Below are 25,763 nucleotides of genomic sequence, written 5' to 3' on the forward strand. Positions count from 1 at the left end.
ACAAAACAAAAACAGAAACTATACTTGTATGTGTACATGCACAGATGGACATACAAACTACTCTTTATTGAATCTATGTAACAGGTGAACTTTTGCATAAAAGTTCAATAAATTTATTTTGTGCCACTTTTGCCATGTCTGGTTTATTTCCAAAGGATTATCAAATAAATATTTGGGGCTTTGGAATACACCCAGGACCTTCTTCTTTCTACAGAAGCTACAGCTCTAGTAAAATGACACCGAAACATGGAGTGTCTACTATCCAAAAGAAGCTAGGGGCCCTAGGACTTACTTTTAAGAAGTAACTACTTTTAAAGTAGTTTAAATCATGAGAATGAGATACTCAACTGGGTAATCATACTGACCCTCTTATCTCAACAGCAGCTAAAACAGCAAGGTCAACTTTGTAAGATACAACCGGGCTTACTTTGTCAAAAAGATTGGAGCTGAAAAAGAAAAAAATATATTTAGGACTGACTTGAGCATAATCGTCATCAATAGCATACAGAGGCAAATGCAGTGAAACTAAAAGTAAACAAATTAAAAGCAGTAAAGAAATGACAAACTACAAATCAAAATAATTACTTTCATTAGCATTTAATTCCAAGAAGATAATTTTTAGTTAACTTTTAGTTTTGTTTTACAAACTCAAAAGCAACATAAATTATTCTTATGATGTAAATATTGATTTTAAAATGCTATAATTAAGTACTAAAATTTTAGTCTATCCTATTCCAGAATATTTAAGTATACTGCATAATATATTTATAACAAATAATATTTCCTCCATAGTTATTATAAACGGAAAAAAGTTGTTTTCATACCTTTGGATTTGTAAGTCAAATTTCACAGAAGTATCCATCTCTGATTGCTGGTGCACACTGAAACGAAGACCAGCTAGGAGCTGAAGGAGGCGGGAAAGATGGCAAGGTTAGTTAGAACAGTGTCAAATTAGTGAAATTCCAAATCCACCGTCGAAAGAAAAAAGAATAGGGTTTCTCTGAACTTACAATAAAACTGAAAGTACTCTAGCAAAGGTAATTAAGTCTGATCTTCTATCAAATCTCTATTATTTCAGATACTTGGGCCAATCCATAATGGAGCCTGTTTAACAATGATTAACCATAATTATATCTCCTTATAATATTAACTAATTATCTCCTTATTATATTAACTAATATTAACTTTCTGAAAAATGCAAAAGGAATTGCTTGTTGACCCGATGACAGTATAGTAGTTATGCACAATAATTTGGTGACAGGAAGCTAACACATGAACTTGTGTTAATGGAGCAGGAAGGAAGAAACAGATGGCTTACAAGAGTGAGAGAACTTGGCTAAAAAGGAAAGATGTAGGGCCAGAAGCAGAATTTCTCTACATCACCCACAACTCCATCAATAACAAACATCTTAACTTCTGCAGGAGGAAAACTGTTATTTTAAAGAAAAAACTGAGCTACAAGGTAGGGGAAAGCAGCCTTCTTGGGGGGTCACATAAATGACATCTACAAATGGCGCTTCTAGGGGACCTTGTGAAACTGCCTCCCACTTTACAAAGCTTGGAACCAGCCACAAGAATCAACCTGGAATTATCTATAGTGAGTGAGCAGTGAGTGAGAAAGATAGAGAGAACGAGAATATAAGAAAATAAAAAGCATGCTCACTTGTTAATGAAACATTGTAGTTAAACACTGTGTTAAATACATGTGAAAAAATGCAACTCTGGGTACTTTGTTCAAGCCCTTTTCCCTAAGAGACCTTATATCTAGAAATAATAATGACTTTTAATGGAAAATATATTTAAAGAAATATGAAATATTTATTTTTATTGAAATATATTTGACATATAACACTGTAAATTTAAGGTTGATTTGATACATTTATACACTGTTATATGATTGCCACTGTGGCAATAATTGCACCTCTGTCACATTACATAATTATCATTTCCTTTTTCTGGTTGGAATTAAGACCTAGTCTCTTGCAAGTTTGATGATTATGATACGTTACTGTTGTCTATAATCACTATGCTGCACATTAGAGCTTTAGACTTACTTGCAAGTCTGTACCCTTAAACAACATCCAATAGGAGAGATGTTGTTTATATGGGTAGATATGGAATATTCAGCCCCATAATATCATAGATCTTCAAATTATCAATATCTACGTGCTTATTAAATTAAATTCTATTGAAAAGGTAACATGAAATATACTGCTGGTTTTTTTTTTTATTGATAATAGGAATTCTACAAGGTATATTTTTGTTTCCTTTTTAGAGGATTTGGGAAGCAACTCACTGAGTGCTTCTTCTCAAGCTCCTGGGCTCCCTTCTCCACCCCCTGAAGGGGAGCCTGATCCAACCACTGTGCTCTTTGATCCTACTGGGATGACCATATAGGTTTCAAGTTAATGAGATCATTCTAACTCACTTAAGAATGACAGTCTTGGTATTTGTCAGAGTAGCTCTGAGGATGCATTAAAGTGTTAGTTTAAAATATCAAAGTTACAATCTCAGTCCTTAGTTTCAACCATGTTCTCATCCATTTACCAAATTGAAGGTGAAGAGCAGCTTACTGAATACAGGTAATAACACAACCCATTACTTTAGTATCTTAATCAAAACTAAACTCTGATAATCATTACATTCTAAATCAAAGCCAGTTTACACACTATTTTGAAGTGCTTATAAAAAAATTACTATGGACAAACCCACAGAAAAGTATGCTATTCTCTATAAAAGAAAAAAAATCCATTTAATTAAAATGCCTTACTTGAGTTCCAGCCTTCATTGGGTTTCCAAGGTCACATACCACCTGGCGCGTTTGGTTTTCTGTCTTAAAGGCACAGGAAAGTCTTGCTAAAGCCTTTGATAGACAAAGAAAAAGGATTGAAAGGAAAATAAATTAATGACCAAAATAATGCAGAAGCCATAATAAGACTTTAGAGTTCCTAGACAATATCATGCAGTTGGATGATTAGGTTTCTGGCTTTACAAAGCAAATGCATCTATTTGAGCAATGAGGGGTACAGGGGAAAGCAGAATTGTGTACAAGTACCACATATAAAGTCAGAGTGTTTCTGAACGATCCCTAGAGGACATAGATCCATAACCATATTACCTCTGAAAAATTATTTGATGGCCAGGCTTAGACACTTTATCCATCTGACCCTGTTTCAGGCACTTAGCTAGCAGTTTTGTAAATGTCCTATCAATGCATTATGCAAAGTTATTAGGCTTGAAAGGAATTATGTAAGATAGGCACTCTATTGTCTAGCAATTTAGCCTTAGGTAGAAAGGCTAAGCTTGTACTACACTAAATAGGGGAGCAGCTCATTAATGTTAATGTGAACTATGAGTGTATTTCAATTTTTAAAGGGGCAGCTTGCTTACTTCACTGTTGCGGACCACCCCGATGAAATCGGCCTGCGGTGGGATGGAAACGATGAGCTCAGCTTCATAGGCACCTTCCCCCTGATTCTGAGCCTTAACAATCAAGGTCAGAGGGTTGTCGTCCCCAATATAGATCTTCTTTTGATCACTACGAGTTAATACAAATCTAGACAATGAAAAAAGACTGCACGGCGAGAGCATGACTATTCAAAGCACTGACATGTTCAAGAGTGTCTCGAGATTTTTTAAGACTACTCTACAGCTCAACAGAAAACTGGAAATAGCACACTGGGTGCAAATCCAATGCTTCTCCCAGTAAAAGAACACTGATGCCTTTAGCATATCACTATCACTCTTATGTATTACGGAAGTAATTTTATATCTCTTTGTACTTATTAATCCCCTGATTTTTTTTCTAAAGGCTGAATTAATCATTTGTCGTGATACTCACAATATTCGCTATAATTTGTACATCGTATAAAATGGTAATGACTCCTTTAGTTAAGAGTATCTTTAAGAGGATATAATGTTACTTTGTGACACTACTCCATGCTGAATAGGAAGAGATCTGCTAACCTAGGTAGCCAGTGAAAACATAGCACCTATTTTTTTAAAGCTCAATATTTATAGCTTTACTGAAAACCATGCATTATCCTCCAACATAACTAATTCTCATTACTATTACTTTAATAGAAAAATGTGTTCTTTCATTTAAATTTCTTATTATACAGTCTATAATTTGGAGCAAAACTTACCTATCTACAGAAACTTCCAGTTTGGGTTTACAGACATTGTCTTCACCACAGTCAAGCAGAATATGAGCCTAGAAAAAAATTTTATTTTTCTCTACATGAATAAATACCAGTACAGGTCACATATGCAGTGTATACCAATATATGTGTGGATGTATATGAATATACATTTATGCACACATGTATATATTTATATATACTCTACTTGTACATATACCTGAATTCAAAAGGGATCATGGCTGCCTGTTTTTAAATAGGTCAGTCTTAGCTAGTAAGAATGAAAAGGAAGAAAAAGATTTATAGGGTATAATACAACTAGCTGGAACCTTTTAGTTCTACCTCAAATTAAGCTGTGAAGATTTTGGAATGAAGTATAGAAGAGAAAGTAATATTCAAGAAATGAGGGTTCTACTTTACTCAGCTGCTGCTAGCCAAGTTGTGTGACCCTAGAGGGATCAAGAGGGATCTTAAAGGGAAAAAACAGCGACAGGCTTTCTGAAAAAACAAAACAAAACAAAACAAAAACTGTATGTTTCCAAGTCACAAGGGAGGCACAGCTCCCCAGAATAGAATTGTATGGTAGAGATCTTAACTGTCAGTTTAATTGGGATGAAACCCAACAGTACATGTAAACTAATTCAATGACCTAGATGTAAACAGCTGCTATGCACTTCAAGAAGATGGGGGGAAAGGCCAGGACCAGTAGAAGAAACTTGAGGTGACTCCATAAGTGATACCAAATACAATCACTGCTAATTTAGTTCATGAACAAAGAACGGATTTAATGATATGTGATATGGTGTGCATTAAAAGTCCCAGTTAGAATGATGAGTATCTGAAGTTTGGAATGAAAAGTATTATGAAATATTTTTTTCAACATCTTTATTGGAGTATAATTGATTTACAATGGTGTGTTAGTTTCTGCTGTATGACAAAGTGAATCAGCTATACATAAACATATATCCCCATATCTCCTCCCTCTATGTCTCCCTCCCACCCTCCCTATCCCACCCCTCTAGGTGAACACAAATCACTGAGCTTTTGTGTATATAAGTCAATACAACTCTCTCACTTCCTCCCAGCTTACCCTTTATTATGAAATATTAATAAACTATGGTAAAGGGATATTTGACTAACTACCATTCTACATTGAAGAGAGAGGATTAAACTGGCATTGGTGCAGCTATAGCCTTAAAATATGCTGTCAGGAAAGATAGTTTCAGAGATGGAAAAGACAAAGCAATGTCTTCCATTCACAGAGAACTAAATCTCTACGGTTACATACTTAATATCTTGTACAGAGTAAGAACTTAATACATATTTGAATGAATAAATGGAGGGTAGGAAAAACAAAACTCTCTTTCTGCAGGAAGCATGAAATCTCTAACTCCAAAGGATTAGGGTACAGAAAGGGAAACTCAAAAGCTGCCCTGTCTGATATAGCAGCCACTAGTGAGCCACATGTGGCTTTTGAGCACTTGAAATGTATCTAACACCACTGGGGAATTGAGTTTTATATTTCATTTAATATTAATTAATTTAAATTTAAAACTGATACTTGATTCTGCTACTGAAAAACTTTTAGTATGTTTAGAACAACTTGGCTATGTGAATCTACTTTTTCAACTATAAATTATGAGTTCTAAATACAGAAAAAATATTTCTGATGAAGCTTTAGCATCTGAATTGAGATGTGTTGTAAGTATATAATACACTCTGGATTTTGAAGACCGTAAAAAACAGAACTTAAAAAATTTCACAGAAAATATGACTATTTGGAAATATGGTCTTAAAGAAGTAATTAAGTTAAAATGACATCATTAGGGCGGGCCCTAATCCAATATGACTGGCACTTTATAAGGAGATCAGGACATAGACACAGAGGAGAAATGATGTGAAGACACAGGGAGAAGGTGACCACCTACAAGCCAATGGGAGAGGCCTCAGAGGAAACCAACCCTGCAGACACCTTCATCTCAGACTTTAAGCCTCCAGAATTGTGAGAAAATAAATTTCTATTATTTAAGCCACCCATTCTGTAGTATTTTGTTATGGCAGTCCTAGTAAACTAATACAGATATATTATTAAAATTAATGTCACCAGTTTTCTATGTTTTTTTTTAATGTTACTGACCAGTATATTTAAAATTACAAATGTGGCTAACATTATATTTCTAACAGACAGCAGTACTTCGTAGAGAGAGTACAGTAAAAAAGTTTGTAATATTACCAGTGAAATAAAGGGCCATTTTAGAGAGAAGTAAATAAGAATGATGGGATAGGTAATTAACATCGAAATGAGAGTACATAATAAAGCTAAGAATACAGCAAAAAAGATGCCTAAGAGTAGGTAATGTCGGTGCTGAAACAAATGTAGAATACAAAGGAAACAAAGATTCAAATAATGAAGAAAGTGGGGTGGGGACAGGGAAGAAAACCAAATATTACTGAAGTTATTATTCCCTCAAAGTGGTTTCAAAAGTTAACCAATTTGATTAGCTGGCTTTAAACTGTATTGGTATTAAAGAGATTGGTGATCTCAGTAAACTAAAGTAATGTTAACACTAATAAACAGTTTTCAAAAAATTATAAAGAGAAAATAATCATAACTCCTAAAACAAAACACATAATGTAAAAGGACAAGCAATGATTAACTTTTCTAAAAAATGTAAAATTGAATGACAGACTCTAAGAGGCTCAGTTGTTCATTATTAAATTATTAATCAACATAATATTGTATATCCCCTAAAAATAAAAAATGTAAGAAATATGAACACAGAACTATGTTTTAAAGTTCTAAATTAATGGGTAGTAGAAACTAGCACGTATACTATTCATGTGCAAAATGAAATATAAAATAAATTGTTAAAATATAAAAATTACAAAAGACTTTAAAAAATTTTAATTTGCCTTATGCTGCTGTCATGTATATATAGTCTTCTCAAATTACGAAAAAAAAATAGTTTATGAGATCTTAACAAGTTAGACAAAGAAGTAACAACCTAAATTTAGGGTAAAGCATTCTATGAGAGCAGAAATATTAATCTAAAAATATGAATATGTAATAAAAGAGGAAAAAATAGTAAATACAATAACATTTGAATGTATGGGTTTTACATAGGATTTTCTAAAAATATTTTAATATAGTCTTTATAAAATTTTATGTTGCTATATTTGGTTTTATGAAAAGAATGATTTATGTACTATATATGCATATATGTGTGTACATATACTATTTTTTACAATTAAAATATAAATCAAAGGTAATATAAATAAACTTGTTTAGCAAAATATAAAATACTATGTAAGTAAATTGGCATTTTGTTGTTTTCCTTGAATTATTTTACTGTTTTATGTGTATGAAATGCGACCCTGTCTTCCTCTGCATACCTCTAAGTTCTGAGTGGCTTTAAATGTCTTTGACCTGAAAATCCAGATTCCTTCTCCTGACTTCTTTGACTAAAACCCAACATTATAAAAGCAATCCCTTATGCTACTTAACAATATGAACTATAAGACTTTAAAAAGACAAAGTATAAAATTAATGATAAATTAATAAAGTACAGTACCTGTCGACTAATATTGGCAGGAGTGAATTGGTTAAGAATAGGCTGCAAGCCTGTCGCATCAGCAGCTGTTCTATAATCCAACCGATACTCCATAAAAATAGTAATTGGAGTGAGTTTGTCTCTAAATTCAGATTCATCCTAAAAATGGAAAAGCTCTGAATTAATGATGACATCAACCTATGACATCAAGCTATCTGGAGAAATCCATAAGTACACAATACAAAGCCAGCTGTATTCACCCCTTGATCAAATTCTACAAAAACTCTTTGAAAAACTACACTTACATAAGAATAGAATATCCAAAAAGAAGATTATCATTATCCAGTGAGAACACTTAATCAACTTTGTTTTATAATGTAATACTTGATTCACACAAAAATATATGAGGTATGTTAATAAAATGAGCACTCAAATACACACCCAATATAAATAATAACTAGGACATAACCTATATTGCTAAAACTACCCACATGCTCTTTTCTCTTTTCATCCCTTTGTCTTCCTTCCAGAGGTAACCATTCCCTTGTTTGCTTTCAGCAGTTTTACTCTAGTGTGTGTGTCCTTGAACAATATGTTCTTCAGACTGCTTTTCCTGTTTATTTTAAAATGAGACCATACGTATTCTTCTGTCATTTGCTCTCTGTTCAACACTTTTTAAGATTCATTCATGCTGTTACATGTAGCGAGGTTAATTTTTACTGTTGAGTAATACTTATCATATAATAATTTATTTACAATTTATTTATCAATTCTTCTGTCAAAGGTTACTTGGACTGCTTTGGGTTTTTGGTTTGTTTTTGCTATTACAAAAAAAAATGTTAAAAAAGAATGTTGTAATGTATTGTTCTACATAGTGGCAAGGAGATTTGTCAGCTCTGTAAGATGCAATATTATTTTCCAAATTCTTCATATTGGCAACTTACACTGCCACGAGCAATGTGTAAGAATTCTGATTAACTCACATCTTGACCAAGCAATAGGTACTGGCAGACTTTGAGTGTAAAATGGTATTTCTTCATAATCGTAACGAGGTATTTGTCTTGTTTGCTCACATCATGAATAGTTATTTAATTTCATCAAAAACCTTTCCCTGCACTTAAGTAAGATGGCCATGTTTTCAGTCTATTCATGTGTAAAGTTACATTTCTATACTTTCAATGTTAACCCAACCTAGGATACATCCAAGTTGGTCTGTTTTTTAATCTTTTTTTATAAACTTCTAGGATTTAGTTTGCTTATATTTGGTTAGTAATTTTACATCTATGTCTTTGTATAACACTGTCATGAATTCTCCTTGCTTATACTAACCTCGGTCAGTCTGGGTATCAGTTACACTACCTTCACAGAATAAGCTGGAAATATATTTTATTTTTCTATTCTAAGAGTTTAACATTGGAATGTCTCATTCTTGACAGTTTGTTAGATATTGCCTATAAAACCATCTAGGTCTTGTGATTCCTTTGTGTAAAGATTTTTAACTGCCAGTTCAATTTTTTTTAATGGCTTATATGGTTAAATGAATTGTTCGGGTTCTTCAAATGACAGCTGTGTTGTGTTTTTCTAAGAATGTCTGCTTTCTCTCAGCTTTTCTATGTCTTAGCAGAAGGTTATTCATAATATTTTATTAACTCCTCCATTATCTATAGGTACATCCTTTCTCAATTCCTATTTTTGTAGAGGCTTTTGGGGGTTTGTTTTTCCTTCATCTTTTTCTCAATCTTTCATTTAAATTAAATATCATTTAAAGCTATACATTTACCTTTACATTCTGCTTCTGGGATATCCTACACATTTTGATATGTAGTATTTTCATTATAATTTACTTCTAAGTAAATTCCTAATATGATCTCTTTTTTGATCCATAAGTTACTTAAAAATCACAATTCCTAATTCCCAATTTATCTTTGCTATTGATTTCTAAAAACTGCACTGTAATCAAATAGCATATTTTCCATGATTCCAATTGTTTCTTATTTGTTCAGACTTCCTTTATATGTATATATGGGGAAATTTTATATTCTCTAATTGTTGGATGTCAAGTTCTATATAGGTATATAGGTCTACTATATTATATTATGTTGAGTCTTCTAAACCTTTACTGATGTTTTTGTCTTTTTTTTTGGCCATACCATGGGGCATGCAGGATCTTAGTTCCCTAACCAGGGATCGAACCTGCGCCCCATGCAGTGGAAGCATGAAATGTTAACCACTGGACCACCAGATAAGTCCTGATGTCTTTATCTTTTAAAAAAATTTCATCCTTTATTTCATTAAACATTTTATACACACTTATATTTTGTAACTGATAATTCTAACATCTCAAGCTTTTGCAGGACTAAGATTTATTTGCTGTGTCTTCTAATGGCTTATTTCCTGGTGTGTTTAGTACTTTTTTTAGAAATGAATTCCTATTTGATTGAATTTAACCTATGGGACCCATACTAGATTGCTCCAGTGAGACCTTGTATTTACTCTTGCAGAAGTCAGGGCGCATCTTTGTTTTGGGAACACTTTAGCCTTGTGGAAGACTCTGGACCTAATGAAGGAGGCTCAGGTCAGACCCCTGGTTTGCAGAAGGCCCCAGGCGAGCCTGAACCCCTGTGCTGGTGTCTGCAAGTACAGCTCACCCTCCGCCCAGGCTCCATCCCTTCCTCCCTAGCCATCCTGGCTCACACACTTGCTTACAACTCATAAGTCAGGTTTAGCCAATGTAGTTTTTTCATTGATTGCTTATGGTGGGGGGTGGGGGGGTGGGGTGGATTTCTTTTACTGTCTTGAGAGTCCAGCAATATTTAAGAAATATGTTTGTCATAATTTATTCAGTAGCATTGCTGTGGAAAGGCCACATGCAATATCCAGTCTGATAAAGCGTAGAAGTCCATTACTCAAGTTTGACTCTTTAAAAAGCCCAATTTCCTCAAATGCATTTTTCTGTCTTCTTTTTGATTTACTACCAAAAAAATTTACAGAAAGTGAAAATCATTTAGATGAAAAGAAAAAATAATAAGTAGAAAGAAGAGATAATGGATAATCTCTTACCCGCAGATATGCTATTAGTTCTTCACATTGCATCTGTCCCCCCCTTGAGATGGTCATGTTCTTGGAGTGACCCGGGGACCTGTTATGGAGAAATAGTGCTCGTCGAATTGCTCCTTTTTGCTTGAGTTTATCCAAAAGAAGCTCCACCTGGAAGTCTATACAAACCAAAGGATTTATAACCAACATAATCTTTAGGGACACCTATCTGTCCTAAATATCTCAAGTTTTCATTTAAACAGAGATATTTATCCCTTAAGAAGTAATCTGCTTCTAACTCAGTAAAAATGTCTATACATTGCAGTGAGATGACAACATATTAATTCTGAATAAATAATTAATAATTAAATAACTGATCCAACTATCCCCAAATTAATGTCATCTATTAAATTGAGACAATAGATAATGATGGTAATAAAACAACTATCAGATAGAGGGGAAATTTTTTCTTTTAATTTAAGCTGAGAGGAGGAAGTTCAGAAATAAAATATATGAATTAAGACTTTTATCACTAATGCAGGTAGCAGGACTCTTGCTGACTGTGATTAAGAAGTGTTTACTAATATGCACCCATACCCCTTACCATTACATTCACCATTATGATGAATGAGCAGTTTCCATCACTTGCAACTCCTACTTCTAATGAAGCTATTGTATCAAACTATCAGGTAAATATGTCCCTCGTGAAGCAAATAACCAAATATAGCTGACTGGGTCAAGAATCATCGTAAAATGAATGTGCAGCCAGTGAACAGTCTGAAGCACAGTTGCTAGACTACTGCCTTCTAACATCAGTTCTTCTTTAAATAGTTTCTTCAAAGGAGATAAGAGTGCATATCTTTAAAACCACAAATCCCTAAGTTTCTCTAAATGTTGAACTTCATGTCAAATCTGAGTGAAAAGCCAGGGTCATTTTGCTTCTCATTCTGTTCCACCCACCCTGTGAGAAATAGCAAGCTCCTGCTTCTGCCCTCTTGAAATTGCCATTTCGCCTGTGCTAAATACTCCTCCAGACATCGCTTAGCTCCTTCATTTCCTTCAGGTCTTTACTGAAAAGTTACCTTCCAGAGAGACCCGTTCTTGCTATACTCTACGTGAACTTTCACGCACAAACACACCCCCAACAGACTCAGTCCTCTATCCGGAGCTTTACTGTTATTCCTTAGCACATATACCAACAAATCTCCACAACAGTTACTTAACTCTCCTACCTTGCTCTCAGAATCACATAAACCATTTTTTAGAATGGAAGAGTCAAGTTAGAATTTGCTGTGTGGGCTAAATTTAGTGGTCTAACTTTTTTTCCTTCTCTCTATTTCTAAACCACCTCTACTCTGGAGATGACTGGGGCTTCTCTAAGACATAAAGTATAAACTTCAGTAGGTCATTGACTTATAAACAATGATACTTATTTCTCCTAGAGTTCATTTGTCTCACAATGATAACTGTTTAACTTTGTGAAGGCCATATTTACCACTAATTGTTCACAATGTCAATAAATGTATTATTTCTAAATTGGCTTAAGAGTTGCCAAACAAAATAATTATGTTGCAATATTAAATGTCTTTAAGCATAAACATTCAAATAAAAAAGCAATAACAACTATTTGAATAGCTATTCAAATGTCCTAAAACATTTTTTAAGTGCTATGTATGCAGCGTCATTAAAATAATATAATTTTTCCATAGAACACTTACTAAGTTTCGTGGGAAGTGCTCCTTTGCCATCTGCCTTTAAGCAGAACCTGACATTAAAACTGTAGAAAAATAAAAAATACATACAAATCCCATAATCCAGGTTAGACATTTTTCCCATTTATATAGCATTACTTATTTATTTGTTTATTTATTTATCTTGGAATTGGAATTACAATTCAAACTTTAAAATACCAAAAAGTCACAATGCCTACAATTAATTTTTATAAAAAGACAGTAAAAGAGATTATCTATGCCTCTCTTATTCTCTTATTTATTATTTGAAAAACTCACTAAAGGTGACATAATCTGATATTACCATGTAACGGTTTCCCCCTTTCCCCCCAAAATACACGAAGTAGATGAAATTATAGTATATTGCTTAAAAAATTAAATATTTACACTATGCCAGTTTAGGATACCTAATACACTCTCATTCTTCATAATAACCTATTAGATAAGCTATCATCCCTATATTACAGATTGAAAACTGAGGCTTGGATGGTATTAATTTTCCCATTTTCATGGAACACATATTGAACAGAATTCGAATACAAACTCTGGTCTGTATGATTCTAAAACTTTTGCACTTTTGTTACACTGATAATATTTATTTATTTTTTTGTTGTTACACTTTTGTTACACTGATAATATTTATTTAGCTAGACATTTTTTTATTATCACCCAAATCTCACATTTCTTTTTTTTTTAAATCTCATATTTCTAATACTTAGTTCACATTGTGAAGCCTTATATCTTTCTTTATGTCTTAATATTATTTTTAAAACATGAAGCTATACAGAATAATCTAATTCATCCTTCAGTAATTTAGGCATGTTTCCTTCCATGGAAAGGAATGATACAAAAAAAAGAGAGAAAAAAAAGAATTTCCTCACCTCCTGTCAAGCTTATAGAATCTGTTGATAAATTTAAACGGGGGAAATGACAGTCCAGATTTAAAATAAATGTCTCACTTATGAAAAAGCCCCATAAAGCTCCCTTTAATTAGCAAGCTCCTCTAGAACAGTATTTTCACAATTTATTACTAGGTTATGACATCAGTTTAATGGGTGTGTCCAGCATCTTAAAAAAATGAATATGTAAAATTGAGTTAAGTATCAAGGGTAAGATTTCATGAAACTTTTGTTTTAATTACATGCATGTGTTTACTGGATTATGATGTAAAATGTATTTCATCCTACACGTCATATTCGAAAACATATGAAAGCTATTGCTCTAGTTAGTGTATTCGAAGCCTTCACCTTGTGGCCATAATCATAAGCACATCATCAGCAATGTGCAGCAACTTCACCAGGACACAAAGGGTGAGTGAAGGGATGAAAGTCAGTAAAACTTACAAAATCTTGAAAGCAACTTCACTGCCAGTCAATGAAAATGAAGACTAAATATTACTGAATTTTTAATGCAATCCAATGAAAGAAATAAAAATTTTATTATATACATGTTTATTTATTTAATATATTTTATTATAAACAAAATTTTGAAAAATGATTTTAATAACAATAATACATAATTCAAAAACAAAATCAGAAAAAATATCTTTTCATTAGCTCTTCTGAAGGAAAATTTTCCCAGCTTCCAATCATTTTACCCTTCTTCTGTAAGTTCTCTCTGATTTTTCTATGTGAGCAAGGAACATGAAGTGAACAGTGTTTCCCAAAGTGGAGTACTCATGGTGAGGTTTTTTTTTTTTCCTTTGGCCGTGCCATGCGGCTTGCGGGATCTTAGTTCCCCGAGCAGGGATTGAACCAGGGCCCGTGGCAGTGAAAGTGCAGAGTCCTAACCACTGGGCCACCAGGGAATTCCCCATGGTGAGTTTATATATGGGTCAAGACTTTTCATTATTAATTTTATGTTTATTTTGACATGTATGAGAAAGACACTGGTTTCTCTATTTTATTTTAATATGTTTTAAAGTAAATCATGAGTCAGTTTAAAGAAAAAAGCCTTAAGAAAATTATAAATACAGGCAGAATGAAAACATAGCAAAAAAATCATACAACATAGAGAAAAGTAACATACAAATAATGGAAACTTAAGAAATACTGGACTAGAGAAGAATTCAGACATGAAGCTTACAAAAATATATTTTTCTTTAGAAACTAGTAAAAGAACAAATAGAAGACCAATACATTAAAACAAACTATTTTTTTCGTACAGCTAGTCACAGATATTAAATCTAAAAAAATCATTAGTTTTTAAAAATGAAAATGTTCACAGGCTTGTTTAGCATTAAATATGAGTTCTGAAATCTTATTGGCTTTATTTTTGAATATATTCACTGAGCATGCATAATTTTTTAAAATTAGTTTTATACTAGTTTATAGCATATTTCTAGAGCCTTCTACGTATCTTCCTTGGAACAATATTTCTATAATTCAATCTATGACAAGAAAATAGAGTGTACCCACAGAAACTGCTTTAGCAATATTTCAGCCTCCCCCTCCATTTTCAATTGTTTTTATAATGACTGAACCAATAATCACAATAATAACTATTACTAAACAAACATCCTTACCAGGAAACTTTGAGATCTGTCCCAGGCAGTGGGCAGGTTTTATTGTCTTGATTTAAAATGCTAGGATACACTTCAAGGCCAGCGTTTACAGTGATAACTGGTCTGGCCCTGGTTTAAAAGAAAAGAAAAGAAAAAAAAAGTTATTTAAAATGTTAGATTGATCTAAGCATTTCAGGTTCACATTCATTGCATATACAGTGTGATGTTCACTAAAGCAGTGTTCATAATAGCAAAAAGAATGGAAACAACCTAAACTTAGCATGACCAAATATTCCAGTTTGCCCAGGACTGTCTTGACTTTATCAGTGAAAGTCCCATGACCTGGTAAATCCCCCTCAGTTCCAGGCAAAGCAGGACCACTGGTCACAACCTATCTGAATGCAGCCCATTAAAGCAAGATGGTTAAACAAGTTGTGGGATATCTACCTAATGCAGTGCAATACAGTGGGGGAAATGAGTGCTGTAAAGCCATCTGTGCTAATATGGGATGATAATAGCCAAGACATAATGAAAGGAAAAAAATCACCATGTACAAAGGATGCATACACACACACACACACACACATAATTTTTTAATGCACAGAATATTTCTGATAGGATATACTAATAAAACTAGTAACTGGTGTGAGAGGAAGTATATTTCTCTTATTGTATGCCCTTTTTACATTGCTTGAATTTTTACCACATGTATGTATTACTTTGTTAAGAGCAATTTAAAAAACTGAAACAATAAATTAAAATACAGTTTCCAAAGTTCAGATGCACAGGTTTACGCTCTGTACAAAAATACAGCAGCCTCAAGGCAGTGTATCTGTCTCAATCATGATAAATCCTGGAATCTGTACAGACACAAGCTGCCCCGAGAAGCACAATCAAGTTGACCCATCACAACCTCCACTACACAGTACCAGTGTTAGTTTTCCTGCCATGTATAAGCACAGTCCATAGAGCAGTAATCATCTTAATCTACTTGGGATGCTAGTTGATATTGTAAGGCACGAGGAATTGATGAAATTCAGAGAAATACTGGGAATATGTATGAAGCTGGGAAATGGAGATATGTGGATTTATACATATCGCGCTAATGAAAACATTCATTTGGGGAATCATTACATACTGCCCTTGTGGTCACAGAATGCTATGGCACAAACACCAAGTTAAGTTCTTGTCTCTTAGAGGAAAATGTAAACTCCTATAATTTTAAACTCATATAATCTAAAACACAGGAGAACACCTTTGAACATAATTTAAAGAACAAAAAGGGAAAATTCTGAATGCTTTCCTAAATAAAAAAATCTAGGGCTTCCCTGCTGGCGCAAGTGGTTGAGAGTCCGCCTGCCGATGCAGGGGACACGGGTTCGTGCCCCGGTCCGGGAAGATCCCACATGCCGCGGAGCAGCTAGGCCCGTGAGCCATGGCCGCTGAGCCTGCGTGTCCGGAGCCTGTGCTCCACAACGGGAGAGGCCACAACAGTGAGAGGCCCGCGTACCACCAAAAAAAAAAAAAAAATCTATAGCTTTCTCTACTTTGGGATCTCCTTGTATCATTACTACTTGCCTGAAGCAAATCTTAAATAGAACAAATTTTATCATTACTTCAAGAAAATTAAACTGAAATTCAAACACTGGTGCTTAACTATAAAACTTTCATATAATTCATAATATTCCTATATTACCAGATATGGAAATGCTTACCTGTATAATACAGCTCTATCTACACCAAAAGCTCCTACAATTAAGTCTTAAAAGAGAGCAGAAAAATATGTTAATAATGAGTTTTTTTAATTCACATATCATTCCATAAAGCTCTCAATGCATATAATAAAGATACAGACATAGTCTCAAAACTATTCTTCATTAAGTGGTTGTAAGACAACATCTAAAAGGCTAAAATGTATATGAAAACTTTAAATATGCTATCATCAATGGCAAACACTCATCATAAAACTAATTTTTTCATCCATCCAGGTAGACAAGAATCTTTTCAATGGATACATAGTAAAATTCAGCAACAATAAGGAAGTGTATACCACGCAAACACACACGTCCCCAAAGGAAAAAGCTTTATAGATGCCTGTGGATTTTACAATTTCATTGTAAAATTTCTCTTTTTCATTTACTTATTTTGTTTCAAAAACAAAACTAAAAAAGCACAATACATATACACTTGATCCTTGAACAACATAGATCTGAACCGCATGGGTCTAGAACTGCGCGGGTCTACTTATAAGTGGACTTTTTTTCCACTGAAAAAAGTCCACTTTTTGTTCCACATACTATAGCACTACACAACCTAAGGTTGGCTGAATCCGCAGAGGTGGAACTGTGGATACAGAGGGCCGAGTGTACAGTTAGTTATATGTGGATTTTTGACTGTGCAGAAGGTTGGCACCCCTAACACTCACGTTGTTCAAGGGTCAACTGTACTTAGAATGCTTAGAATGACAGCAGATAGCATCCAAATCAAAAAGAATAGAATGCATTAGTTTTTATACGTAGCTGGTACCACTGGTTCACAATTAGGAAAAAATGAAATCAGAACTCTCTCTGTATACCCAAGCTAAATTTGACGAAGCCCTTTCTAAGCAGAAAAGTACATGAGAAACCATAAAGACAGGTACAATGGATTACATAAAAATTAAGAACTTCTTTATGCCCCCAAAGAAAACATGACAAAACTGAGAAATATATGTAAGAGTTAAGGAGTTAAAACCCTCAATATTTAAGGAACAGCCACAAGTTTAAAAAAAATGAATGAAAGAAAAGAAAAACAACATTCCAATAGAAATGGAGAAAAAAAGATGTAGAAAGGAAATTCACAAAAGTAAATATATATATGCAATTAAACAAAAATGCTTATTACCCTCACTAATAATCCAAAACTGTAGATTAAAACAAAATAACATTTTCCACCTATCATATAAAGTTATTTAAAAAAAAAATAAAAGATGACCACCAGTGTGGGCACAAATGTGGGAAAATAACTCACTTACTGCTGGTAAGTGCTTTAAAAAGTTGCAAAACCTTCTTTAGAGGGATTAGGATTGTAATTTGACAAGGTGTATCAACAGCCTTAAAAAAAAAGTGCCTAATCTTTGACATAGCAATTCTAGAATTTTGTCCTAAGGAAATAATCAGAGGAATGCACCGGAATTATATATAAGGATACAAATGCCCCAAAATAAAGTTAAATAAGATATGATACAAATATTTGATAGAATGGAAAACATAAATTCATGCTTCAGAAGAATAATAACATGGGGAAATATCTAATACTTTAAGTGAATAAAATATGCTAATAACAGTGCATAATTGTATTTTGTTAAAAAAATTGTGTGAATGCACTGGAAAAAAGAAAGCATATTGAATGATATGCTTTGCTATATTTTCTAAAAGTTTTATAATAAATATATTACAATTTATAACAAAAAATTCTTGAAATAACAGTAACATAGAAAAGAATCAACTTCATGTCCTGTTTCTAAAAGCACTTCAACATATTATATATTGAGCTCATTAACTGTTTGAACAGCAAAGTAATTAAATTTTCCGCATTATATTTCACTTAAAGAATATATCCGTTATGATCCTAGATCCATTAAAATATTCCAAAGTATATAAGAGCCAGAAAAAGGCCTCACTTCTTGTACCGGCACAAACCAGTGGGCAAGCTTGGGCAAATTACCTTTCTCAGTCTTTTTTCTCATCCAGAAAATGACATAATAATGAGCTGAGCTACCTCATATTCCTCACCAGCCTTATTGTGAGAATTTACTGAGATAATATATTTCGTAAAAATCACGATGATTAGTCAAGTCCATAAAACTGCTAGACCATTAAAAACAAAAAGAGATGGCTGACATTTGAAAACTTAGACTAAGCTTTTGTTTATAGCTTCCACATTCTGACATTTCATTACAGACTTCAAGACAATAAAAGAAGTACGTGCTTTATATTGGAAGCTCCCAGGAAACAGAGCTGTCTGTGCTTTGTATCCCCTCAGTAACGAGAACAGTGCCTTGAGCAACGGCAAGGGCTTGAACAGTAGTTGAAATACTGAATTTAAATGATTTATAACAGAAATCAAGAGAGCAGTAACTAATACTACTTGCTATTAGGACCAAAAAATCTAAGATGCTCTTCGTATTTCTAGGAAAGCACCTGGATATCCATTCTTGTCTATATCCGTGGCTCCTTTCATTGAATAGCCAAAGCTTGGTGGCATGCTCCGAGCAGCCCACTTCCCTTCAAGGATCTGAGATGGTACCGCATTCAAGCCTGTGGGTCTTCCATTGAAAATATAAACAATTCCTTTTTTATCTTCACCCCCATATGGAGCAGCAATTGCAATATCTGAGGGGGAAAAGGAAGAGGGGAAGAGGGAGGAGAGGGAAAAGAGGGAGGGGAGAAGGTGAGGAAGAAAGGAGGAAAGGAGAGTGGGAGGGAGGACGGCAAGGATGGAGAGAAGGAAGTCTTAGTACTCATCATTATTTCTGTGGAAAAGATCTTAACATCTTTAGAACCCATGTATCATGTTTATCGGTTCAAAGTTCAGTAGGGTACTCTTTTTTTTTTTTTTTTTAAACCAATGCCATAAAACCTTTATTTCCACTGGGATCGCATGTACAATTCTCTTCTCTTTCTGGGAAAGAACTTTTCCCATTCCCCATTCCAGGACACATCCTGGCCATTCTCTCCTCTCCCTTTGGCTGGGCTACCCCATGGGACCTAGGAGACTTCCTGCGGCTGGGAGTTGCACGGGAAGCAGAGGCAGCTGTGGTCCCACGGCACCCTCATGTGGTGATGTCCAAGATGACAACCTGCTACTCAAAGTAGGAAGTCCTCCAAGAAGGAATGAGTCCTCTGGGCAGCCAGGCTCTCTACTTCAGGCAAAGCAGCCATGCGTGGTGGCAGTAGGGTACTCTTAATTCAAAAGCAACAACCAAATTCAAGGAGATTCAAGCAAAACTGTATGGAAATGACATTAATTTGGAGCCAGATATTCCAGGTCTGTCCGGGTTTGTCCAAGCTTAATTAATCACTCGGACAAATCGCTTAACCAGATATTCCGGGTCTGACCTTGGACAAATCGCTTAACCATTCTGGACCTCAAATGCCTCATCCTTAAAATAGAGGGGAAGGGACATGTAAAAAGATTCCTCCAAGGTTCATTCTAGCTCTTAAAATTCTAGTTAATTTAGTTGGGCATGGTTTTCAGGTTTTTTGAGAAGTCAACCTGACTCAGAAAGTTGAAAGTTATGATTTCATCTCTATCTTGCTCAACTTATACTGAAATGAAATAAACAATAAAAAGTTTGAAATGCTTTAAAAACAAAACAGTACACCAAATAGTCACTATGACCTTTCCTCACTCTAGAATATATTACAAATAACTATGCCCACTTCCCTCTATCTTTGCTGGTCCCACCCTGGACAAGCCATTCTCATTCTTTGCCTGGACCCCTAAAGCAGCCTAAGTGGCCTCCCACTTCTACTCTTGCCCCTATAATCCATTCTCTTCAAAACTGCCAAATGTTAATATTATGTTATCTTCCTTCTTAAAATCCTTATTTCCCAAAGCATTTACGTGTTACCTGGTTTGTCCATTCATCACCCCACTCCCAACCCCAAGTCTACCCTCACTCACTCTTCCTACCAATCCCGGCCCTTTTCTCTGTTTCTTAAACTCAGCAAGCTAGTCCCCATCTCTGGATTTATACTTGCTGTTCCTTCTGCCTTAACAGTTCTTGCTCCAGAGCTTTTCAAGCTTTGCTCCTTCTGTTTGTCCAAATCACAGTTCAAATGTCATCTTGTCAGAGAGGTCTTCCCTGGCCATGCTATGGAGCAATGCACTCTCCCCTCTCCATCTAGGTACTCTATCACGTTACCTTGCCTTTTTTTGTTTAAACCCACAGCCTTTATCACTATCCAAATTTCCCCTTTATGTGTTTACTCTATGGCTCCTCCACAAAACATAAATTTCATGAGAGTAAGGATGTGTCCATCTTGCCTATGATAGCCCCTATGTACCAGCCATTCCAAACTGACTCTATTTACTTAATATACCTGAAATGTTTTCAGCCCCCTCAATGCTGCAACCCCTGAGACATCAAAGACACCTTGGTCACTCGTCTTTTCTTTAAGACCATCATGCCCAAGAATATCTCAAACACTGTGATGACTACATTCCAGTGTTTACTTGTTCACATTAAACTTACTCCTACTGATGCTAAATTCCTTAAGGACATGGATGGGCTCTAATTTATCCTCTCATTTTTAGCAGTTAGAACAGTGCTTGGCCTGCAGTAAGCACCAACTAAGAATTTGTTATCCTTAAATAAAAAGTAGTATTTAAATTATGTAAGAGTCCTTCCTTATCTTTTTCAAGTTTCAGAAGATAAATATAACTTCTAAATTGACACGTGCATTAAGAAAGTTTTAATTAAAATACAATTTTCCAACAGAATATGGCTCTACTGTTGAGAGATGGTTTTTAAAAATTCTCCTTACCTTTTCTAAACCTTTCATTATTTTGTACATTCTAATCATCTTTTCTCTTGGCTGGTATCTGTCTAGTCTGGAGAGCCCTACTTTTTCATGTCATCAGTCTCTTCCTTTGATCATTTTAGTTTCTCTTTTCTGTGTTTTTTCCCTCTGCCTTTCTGGAGAAGTATTGACAAAAACTCCACATAATTGTGGAACATAATTTTATTGTTTTGTTTTCGGCAACCCTCTTGATGATACCTAGGGTTTTTCCAGTGGGTGTAAGTGGAAAGGGAGGAAAACAGCAGCAAAGACATAACAAAGAGTCAATGTCATCAGGTCTGAACAAGGAAAAGATCCAGGTTACAACTAATACTTCATTATATGTATATATAAACTATATATACATATAAACTACAAATACATATATATATATACACATATAAACTATATAAATATAGTTACATAAATAACAGCTCAGATCATTTTCTCCTGAAGACACTGTCATTCACAATCTACACTTTGGGACAATAAGACCCCCAGGAGACACTTTGGGAGAATAAAATCATCCTCTATGGTATCTATCTCTAAAAGTAAAATCTCTTTGTAAAATCGTTGTAAAACTTCGATATTTTTTAGCTGTCATTGCTTATAATTTTTGTGTTCACAGATAATACATTTTAATAGAAATAGGGAAAACAGGATGAGATGTTGTCTGGATCCTGATATTAAAGCAACATTCTTTAAAGTGTGTGGAATATCCTCAAGACAAGGTGACAGCAAACACGTCCAGGCTCTACCAAAACACCTGGAGACAGGCCCAGCTATAGCAAAGAACTCAGATGTGTTCAAGGTAGAACCTCGAATCTGGCCCTGTGTTTTCTAGGTAGTCTTTGTTATCAATAAATAATGATTTGGTCTGTTCTATAGTATTCTTTTACAGTTCTATGTTGAACTTTATACCAGAATTCCATTTGATTTATGTTAAGTTCTCTTGGTGGTAAAAAATCTTTAAGACTATTTTAGGAAGCAAAATGTCCCCTTGAGTAGTTTTTCACTAACAATGAAAACTTCTAGGGTGAGAGATGACACTTCTAGTGTGACATAAAACTACCCACAAGGCAGGAGTGGGGTCTTGAGGCCAAACAAACATTTCCCTTTTCTACTACTAACTGGGAGATTTGAGAGTCATCTGCATTTTTGAAGCTTTCATCTTAATTTATAACTTTCTTTACATTTTCAGGGGCATATCCCTATATATTGTTGATTATATAAACAAACCAACAGTTCAATTCTTCATTTTGTGACCTCTAGAAAGGTTTTTAGCAGTATTCTTTTTAAAAAAAAAAAAACTTGGTAATTTGTAATCTATATTTTACTCTATAGTAGATGCCAACTTTGATTTTTAAAGATATCTACAGCTATTAATTAAATTTTTAAATGGGACTATTATAAAACACTGAGCTTATACCTTTTTACTTGTCCCCATGAAGGGAGATATAACCTCCCTCAGAATATTCTGGACAGCTACAACAATAAAATATTAGTGGCAAATAATGCCTTTGAGGGATGCATTAGGGTCAGCATTGCCTTGACAATATGCCTGGGAGCATTTTTTACACTTGTATCCAAATGGACAGCAGAGGGCACTGCTGCTAAGCAGGACAGAGACACAGAAAATCACCAGCTCACACTGGGCTCCCTGGGAATGCAAGCTCCTTTCTAAAATGAACCACTTTGATAAACTGGGAGATTGGGATTGACATATATACACTACTATATATATAACAGATAACTAATAAGGACCTACTATATAGCACAGGGAACTCTACTCAATACTCTGTAATGACCTATATGGGATCTAAAAAAGAATGCATATATATATAACTGATTCACTTTGCTGTACAGCAGAAATTAACACAACATTGTAAATCAACGATACTCCAATACAAATTTCTTTTTAAATTAACCACTCTAACACTCTAATTTGAGGCTGCATGAATAATAACTCATGAGAATCAATTTTTGAAAATTTTGCTCTGATTTTTAAGGAAAATGAGCAACTTGTCATTGAACCTCGTGTGTCACTCAAATCCTTCTTTCCAGGAAGGAGGTTTGCTCAAGTGAACTTCTATGGGTGGGGTACAGGACTTTTCCAGGTGGACACAGAAAATCAGGACACACAGCTGTTATAAACTTTGACCTTACCATTGAAGCCGTCCTGGTCCAGATCTCCCAAAGGGGCTATGGCACTGCCGAACCTTGCAAAGACCTCAAACCCATTCAGTTTGGTTGTCTGGAAGTCTCCCGAAGCTCTTTGCAGAGACACTGAGACCTGCCCCACCTCCTGGAGTTTGCCATCGGAACCACGATCCATGAAGAGAGGCGCTCCAATAAATACATCTGCGTAACTAAAAAACATAATCTTTTTCACCAAAAGCAAGATCAAATTCCATGTGACTACTAATAATCATTTTCCTTCTTATTAAAACTCAAGTTTTCCTCTTTCTACAGCTCGTATAGCCACATTTGAAATGATCATTTCTAATTCAAGCCTTCCTTCAGCTCTTTTAAGAAACTATAAGTAATTCATAAAGTTACTTTATTCCTTCATATTATAAAAGCTATTGAAAGAAATTATTAAACATAAAGGTTTTCTAGTATTTGTGATTAAGGTTGCTTCAAATCGGTTCCTTAAGTAGAAAGATTAGCAGGAAGGGGACAGAGAAACAGAAGAAAAAATGTTTAGTTTTAGTAAAGCGTTCATAAACACAGAGGAAAACTGTTTCTGGAAACATTTTTTTAAACTTACTCATCCCCATTAATGTCAGTGGCAGCGACAGAAAATCCAAAATATGCAGCCATCTGGATAATAAGATGAAAATGAAATGTTTACATTTCATCCAACTAGCTTAGACAGTTAATATTTGTTGTATATTTATGAAATAGAAAGGGTTATTTTTTTCTCTGCATAGAGTGCTTCAATCTAAATTTCTTCTTTCGTTTATCCTACCAAAACAATGACAATCAGTTAATGAGGCTTGCATACTCTCCTAGATTTACTGGCAAGACATAGCACATGTATATCATTTTGGTGTCTTCAGCACATGCCATTTAAGTCCAAATACAATCAAGCCTCCTTCCAAGGCCCCACCTACTGTCTCCCTTCCTCTCCACTTACCCAAAGCACACCAGACAAACACACTACCAGAAAGAGAAACAGTCACAAACAGACGTTTCAACTGAACCCAAGAAGTTATAAATGATGCCTATGCAGTAAAAATAATAATTATTAATAGGTCATAAATGGTTCTTCCTATGTGAAACCACTACAACTCTAAAGAAATTACTGTTCGGAAAGATAGAGACTGGAATTCATTTTTGTTTCACATCTCAATCAACTATGTGCCAGTGGTTCTGCTTTTGAATTACACACAGTACAAATGTCCTTGGTTTTATCATGGGCTTGTTTTGCAGAGGGAGAAAGAATGTCCTCTCCCCACCACAGGAGACTGCTGGCCATCACAGACAGAGCAGCCTGGCTGGAAATACATGTGAAAAAGGAAAGTTCTAAAGAGACTCCGACATACAAAACTAGGAGAGGTGACAGATTAAAGACAAACTAAAATGAAGGATGAGTCAACAAACCAAAAAAACGTAAAGTTAGCAAAGCTTCCAAAATTTGATTAGCTGAGCTATCAGGAGGGAATGATATGGGAGATTAATATGTTAATCTATTTTGAATTTATACAGTATAATTGAGAAAATGAAAAGTGCAATCTGTGTTCAATCACAAGGTAATAAAGTGCATTGTATTTGGGGTACCATGATGAAGTGCTGACTGGAATTTAACAGAATACTATTCTTGGGCCTTGGTCTCTCAGGGCATCAGGCCTGAAACTGTAAAGAAAGGATGGCATTTACTGAGACAAGTCCTGGCCTGGGTATTATCACTAAAATATTTTCCTTTGATTCTCACCACAACCCCATGAGCAAGTTACCAGTATCCCTATTTTTATACATGAGCCACCAGATTTACAGTGGGAAACACCCTGCCCAATGTAGTAGTGAGTAGTGAGAGCCCACGTCTGTCCTAATGGAAAGCCCGCGCTTTCCCCCACAAAAGAGCTGAGGAAGAACAGAGAAAGCATCAAGGATCAAGTACAACAAGATCCAGAGACACACGTGGTCATCGGACAGGAGAAGCTGCTTGAGGTGAAGAAGTCACAACAGCACAAAGGGGCAGCCACCCCTGCCACAAGCCTAATGGCTGTCAACTGCAGGTGTCAACCCTGACCACC

At 34.8% G+C, this 25,763-nt stretch overlaps 1 protein-coding gene across 4 annotated transcripts in view; it reads right to left on the reverse strand.

The window, feature by feature from the left end:
- ITGAV (integrin subunit alpha V) overlaps nt 1-25,763 on the reverse strand; it is an 86,738-nt gene that overhangs the window by 11,035 nt on the left and 49,940 nt on the right. For all 4 annotated transcript variants that reach the window (XM_029225088.1, XM_029225089.1, XM_029225087.1 and 1 more), the window contains exons 11-23: nt 24,275-24,327; nt 23,671-23,873; nt 19,141-19,332; nt 16,675-16,720; nt 14,981-15,088; nt 12,445-12,503; nt 10,751-10,905; nt 7,712-7,849; nt 4,146-4,213; nt 3,391-3,538; nt 2,771-2,863; nt 825-904; nt 366-446 (exon numbers count right to left, since the gene is read on the reverse strand). In XM_029225088.1, coding sequence (XP_029080921.1) covers nt 366-446; nt 825-904; nt 2,771-2,863; nt 3,391-3,538; nt 4,146-4,213; nt 7,712-7,849; nt 10,751-10,905; nt 12,445-12,503; nt 14,981-15,088; nt 16,675-16,720; nt 19,141-19,332; nt 23,671-23,873; nt 24,275-24,327 — 1,424 coding nt within the window. The remainder of the gene's footprint in view (nt 1-365; nt 447-824; nt 905-2,770; nt 2,864-3,390; nt 3,539-4,145; nt 4,214-7,711; nt 7,850-10,750; nt 10,906-12,444; nt 12,504-14,980; nt 15,089-16,674; nt 16,721-19,140; nt 19,333-23,670; nt 23,874-24,274; nt 24,328-25,763) is intronic.

The sequence above is a fragment of the Monodon monoceros genome, unplaced genomic scaffold (genome assembly GCF_005190385.1).
Source record: "Monodon monoceros isolate NGI ecotype Baffin Bay Population unplaced genomic scaffold, NGI_Narwhal_1 Super_Scaffold_16, whole genome shotgun sequence".
NCBI classification, from domain to species: domain Eukaryota; kingdom Metazoa; phylum Chordata; class Mammalia; order Artiodactyla; family Monodontidae; genus Monodon; species Monodon monoceros.